Raw genomic sequence first — 5,526 nt, 5'->3', positions numbered from 1 at the left:
AGGGAGAAATTGTAAATTATAAGTGAAATTTGACGAGGAAAAAAAAAATGTAAGTGAAAAACTTCATTTTTTGAAAGGTACAAAACTAACCCAACAGGGAATTTGGTTCATTTTCTATTTTGTCAAATATAATCATTTTATTTGATAATATATAAAGTTGTCAAGGTTGATGTGTGGAAAGGCTAAGTAAAAAGAATTCCCATAAATTGTAAAATGTTTGATCTTCCCCCCAAAGTCCCTGTCAATTCCAAAAGAGGATTACCATAAATTCATTCTCTTTTATCTCCATCTTCCTTGACAACATTTGGAGAATTCAAAACCAATCTATTTTTGCAGGTCTCATTCTTAACTCAAAGAAAGCAGCAGCAGATATAAATAGAGAATATCAAGAGCACCTAGCGGCTTAGACAACCCTCAGGTCCTCCATATCTACCAAGTGGATGCCACCTCCTCTAGTTTGGGTCCTCCATATCTACCAACCCTCAGGTCCTCCATATCTACCAAGTGGATGCCACCTCCTCTAGTTTGGGTCATTATTAATTTTGACGTGGCCATCAGAAACTCATTTTCCATTGCAACTATTGTTTGTAGGAATGATCTTGGAGATGTCATTTTTGCCCACACCTCGTTGTTGCCTCCCTCTGATCCTCTTAGCATTAAATTTGACTACTGATCATCATAATCTCACATTTGTCCTGTTTGAAGGGAATTCAAAATCTGCAGTCCCCTCCACCCATTATTCCAGATTTCTTGTTGAATGAAATACATATTGTTTCTTCATCTTTAAAATCCATTTTGAGTTGGGAATTTTGTTTTGTATCCAGGGAACCTTAATTGCTTTTTTCACAATTTAGCTTGTTAGACTTTTTTTTATCTTTTGGTAAATGGGATTCTTCCTTATTGGTTTCTTATCCAGAATTTAGAGATATGCATTGGCCAAAAGTCAAAAAATGAAGCAACAAGCTTTCGCAGGCTAAAAAGGGGTTCAATCATGACTTCAACAACATAGAGCATAGCAAATAGGGTTCCATTTGTGTGAAATCGGCCAGCATGTGACTCCCTTCAAGGAGCCCTAGCCCACTTAGCAAAATTTCATACTTTGGTCCATGAAAAAACCAAAATAGACTCAATCTTACCCTCCAAATCACGCTCTGTTAAATCCCGTTAAGGTTGCATAGGCTTGAAGCATGCATAGATTTTTTTTTTTTTTTTTTAAATACAAACTATGCATGTGTAAAGTGTAATGTGCCTGAAATTAATTGGTTTTGCTTGCACCGGGCTTGTAAAAAAAATTTATAGTCAAAATGATAACATTTATCTGATTTCTTTTTTCTTTTTATAAATATAATATAATTTCAACATATTTCAACATTTATCTAACGTATTAATAAAACATTCAGTATTTTGGGAGCCATGTATCAATGTGGTCCGCCTCATGATCACAGGACTCCCTGCTCTTTGTAAATCACATTGCAAGAAAGCAAAGGAAAAACTTGATTAATTCTGAATCCTCCAAAAGATATTTATGATTGAGATGTAGCCAAAAAGGATACGAAGAAAAAGAAAAGATTGAGGCATTGATTTTACATCATGTAACTTTTTCAATAAACAGATTTTAGGTAAAATTTCTTAAACGCTGTACACTATGTTTTTCAATACAACATAATAAATATTTTCTTTTGTAATGAAAATTATATTCAACAATGTTGTTATATGTTAAATTTAACTGAGAAGTTTAAGGTGTAATACCTAATAAACCATACCTTAGTTTTAGCCAAGAATAAAATGTTGTATGACGTAACTGCATAAACGTATCTGAAACCATATTAGAGGTCTTATAGGGCTTCTCATTTTCCTTTTTCTTCCTCTTTGTTTTTTTACTATTTTAATTTTATCTAAGTTTTTGTTCAAATTGGACTTCCTATACTTGATAATGCATGCCTCATCTATACCAAAGTTGGTATAAACCATTTTCAAGGATCTCTCTCTCATTTCACTTAGATGGAAATTTGGGTGGTTATTATTATATGGGTCATTTTGGAACGAATAAAGTGAACTTTAACTAATTTTTAGAAAGCTGAACAGTGGGCTTATATTTATCTTATATATGCATTCACACAGGCACAGCTGTTATTCATTTGGACAAAGATGATTTCTTTTGGGGGAAAAGCCCCTTTTAAACTCCATAAAAAATAAAAAATAAATAAAAAATAAAAATTTTCTTGTTCTAAGTTCAACTCCTTTAGTCATTATATCAGCAATAGTGCATGTTGGATAAATCTGGTAAACATAGAAACAAACCAATCCTGTAACATCAAAGTCTAGTTGGCCTTCTCACAGCATCTTCATCATAATTCTTCTACACTTAAAACAATAATAAACAAATTTTAAATAATAATTTAATCAAAAGATTATTATATTAACCACATTACAAATATTAAATTGTTTGTTATTGTATCTTACATGAGAGGTATTAAATATATGGTTTGTCTTTGGTGAAGATTCAGAAGATGCAAGGAATTATTACACACACAAACAAAAAAAATGTAATAAAATAAAATAAATTAGAGGGCTAAAACAAAACAACCAGCCAACCAGGTTGCGTTACATACCACGTTTCTCTCTCTAAATACCAGTATTTAGGGCCTTTGTGTTCCTCGTAGTGCTTTTTTCCTTAATATCTTCATCTTTCAGGTTACAACTTTTTAGTTCCATGGCTTCCCTTCTTTTCCTCTCTTTCACCACCTTTTTCTCTCCAACTTCAACACCTTTTCTATAAAGCTTTTATCTTCTCTTTAAGTCATACTTTTTATTTGAATCATTTTAGTGTGTGTTTTTTCCTGAAAGGTTTCCTGGACCCTCGTAACTGAGGCTGTTTGGTTTGTACCTATTTAAATCCCATATGTTACAAGGGGTTTGGTTATTGAAACTAAGGCTTACTTTGGATATCACAGCTTAGCTTGTTCTGAAACTGAGGTTTCAGATAACAAAGCAAATAGGGTTTTAGCTTCTTAGGAAATGGAAAACTTTTGTGGGGTTTGTAAGGAAGAGGAACAGATGGATTTGCCACCCGGGTTTCGATTCCATCCAACTGATGAAGAGCTTATTAGTCATTACTTGTACGAGAAAGTTATTGATACTAGCTTCTCTGCTAGAGCTATTGGAGAGGTGGATTTGAACAGGTCTGAGCCTTGGGAATTGCCATGTAAGTTTCCAAAAAAAAAAAAAATTCTTTAGTCTTCTTTTTTGTAATTTTTTCCCTTGTGTATCTCAGTTTCTTTTTGTGAGAATTGCAAGGACCTTAGATGTTTATTTGGATCAAATTTTGATTTTGATTTTGTTTTTGTTTTGTGTTTGGATGAAGGGAAAGCGAAAATGGGAGAGAAAGAGTGGTACTTTTTCTGTGTGAGGGACAGAAAATACCCAACTGGTTTGAGGACTAATAGGGCTACAGAAGCTGGTTATTGGAAAGCCACTGGAAAAGATAAGGAAATATACAGAGGAAAATCACTGGTTGGGATGAAGAAAACCCTTGTTTTCTACAAGGGTAGAGCCCCAAAAGGAGAGAAAACCAACTGGGTCATGCATGAGTACAGATTGGAGGGTAAATTGTCAGTGCACAATCTCCCCAAAACTGCAAGGGTATAATACTCACTATTTTACCTCTTGTTTTATACTCTGGGTTTGCTCTGTTTTTATTATCTGTTTTCCCCTGTTTTTTTTCACTCTGTTTATCCTCTGCTTTACCTGAAACTAATGGATTTTTGTTCTTGAAAATGCAGAATGAATGGGTTATAAGTAGGATATTTCAAAAGACTTCTGGGGGGAAGAAAATCCATATTAGCGGGATAGTGAGACTGGAGACTGAATTGGATCCTTCAAATCTTCCACCATTAATGGATTCTTCTCCATATACAGGCAAGACCCAATCTGTTTCTGAATCGGCTTACGTGCCCTGCTTCTCCAACTTCATGGATGCTCAAGGAAACCAAGAAGGAATGATGAATTACCTCAACAATTCTCTTTCTGGAGTTTCCTCGTATCGCACCGATATTCTTCCAAGAATCCCAATTTCAAGTTCCCTCTACTCTGCTCAAACCATTCCACTCTCTGCCAATCAACAATTCCCTGGCTCTGTTGCAATGCAAGACCACTCAATTCTTAGAGCCTTGCTTGGGAATCAAGGCTCAAACTTGAGGCAGAGTTTCAAAACAGAGAGGGAGATGGTTAATGTCTCCCATGAGACGGCTATGACAACTGACATGAACACCGAAATCTCTTCGGTCGTATCACATCTCGAAATGGGTAGGAGGCCATTTGATAATCAAGAGGCCCCATCAACCTCAGCTGGGCCAGTAGACCTTGACAATTTGTGGAGTTATTGAAACCCAAAATGACAGGGCATTAGAAGAAGATGATATTTAAGGTAAAAAAAAAAAAAAAAAAGGGAGTGCAACTTCCATTACCACTATATGTTGCTTTGGATTGATGTGTGGATCTGTGTATAAATTTTCTGAATCCTTAAGGAAGGGAAAAACATATGCTATGTTTTGTAAGATATTATATTCCCTTTTCAAGTGCTTTCTTTTTTGAATATGTTGTGGGTTTTTTTTTTTTTTTGGGGTAAATTATTAAATCATTGTAGTTAATTTGCTTGGATGCAAAATTGTTGACATAAGAGAATGATTCAGTTGTTGGCTAGGTGATCTTATTTTGTATAATCTACTAAAAAAAATGAGAAAAATTAATAGAATTACATTCAGTCCTTTGGACACTGGTGCTGACATAACTGAGGACCTGAGCTTTATTCTAAGAAATTTTTTTATAATCATCAAATTTGGAATTATATAATTCTTGGATATGGTGGTACTCAGATGAATATGCCTTTGACAATAGATTTCACTCTTAACCCGTGCACGCGCAGAATGCGATGGACACACAAACATTAAAAAATGCATTTGTACTTATCCGCTGTTGAGTTTCATGTACAATCATTACATACAAGTCAAGGTGGAAGGATCAGCATCAGGTGCAATACCCTAGGTATTGCACCTGGTGCAATACCTTAATTTTTTTCACAATTTTTTTAACTTTTTTCACTTTTTAACTTTATCTTTTTTACTCTTTTTTAATATATTTTATTTAATGACTGAGATTGAAAGTTGCTTTTTCAACTTTCAATCTCAGTTTTTGATAAGCTATTGCACCAGGTGCAATACCTTAGGTATTGCACCTGATGTGAATCCAAGGTGGAAAACTCCCTTTGCCTTTTCACCATGGTTCATGCATTTTTTTATATCCTCATGAAGTTTATCTGTAACATTGTCTATCAAATTACCCGTCAAAATGTTTTGTAGGTTAACTAAAACCTCTTGGTGGATACAGGGTTCAAATCATTCCTTTTTTGTTGTTGTAACTATCAATTTATGAAGAAAAAAAAAAGTTTAGATAACCCCTCATCTCCATCCCCCAGACTCCAAAACTCCAATTTCAAACCAGGAAAGAAAAAAACTCTAGTACAAGCAG

The 5,526-nt window shown here is 34.5% G+C and overlaps 1 protein-coding gene across 1 annotated transcript; it reads left to right on the top strand.

Annotated features, from left to right (window-relative positions):
• The first annotated feature begins 2,538 nt into the window (after nt 1-2,538).
• On the top strand, nt 2,539-4,596 carry LOC112006311 (NAC domain-containing protein 100). The gene is made up of 3 exons (XM_024038593.2): nt 2,539-3,205; nt 3,365-3,642; nt 3,783-4,596. Exons 1-3 carry the CDS (start codon nt 3,019-3,021, stop codon nt 4,383-4,385), a joined length of 1,068 nt encoding a protein of 355 aa, XP_023894361.1. The 5' UTR covers nt 2,539-3,018; the 3' UTR covers nt 4,386-4,596.
• The last annotated feature ends 930 nt before the right edge of the window (nt 4,597-5,526 follow it).

This window comes from Quercus suber, unplaced genomic scaffold (assembly GCF_002906115.3).
Source record: "Quercus suber isolate HL8 unplaced genomic scaffold, Cork oak 2.0 scaffold_141, whole genome shotgun sequence".
Taxonomy (NCBI): Eukaryota; Viridiplantae; Streptophyta; class Magnoliopsida; order Fagales; family Fagaceae; genus Quercus; species Quercus suber.
This window is presented reverse-complemented; position numbering and strand designations above follow the sequence as displayed.

Excerpts from the sequence above, each read along its gene's own strand:
- LOC112006311 (XM_024038593.2), top strand. The coding sequence starts at position 3,019 with ATGGAAAACTTTTGTGGGGTTTGTAAGGAAGAGGAACAGATGGATTTG. Across the intron at positions 3,206-3,364 it reads TGAGCCTTGGGAATTGCCAT|GGAAAGCGAAAATGGGAGAG; the intron begins GTAAGTTTCCAA and ends GTTTGGATGAAG. Across the intron at positions 3,643-3,782 it reads ATCTCCCCAAAACTGCAAGG|AATGAATGGGTTATAAGTAG; the intron begins GTATAATACTCA and ends TTGAAAATGCAG.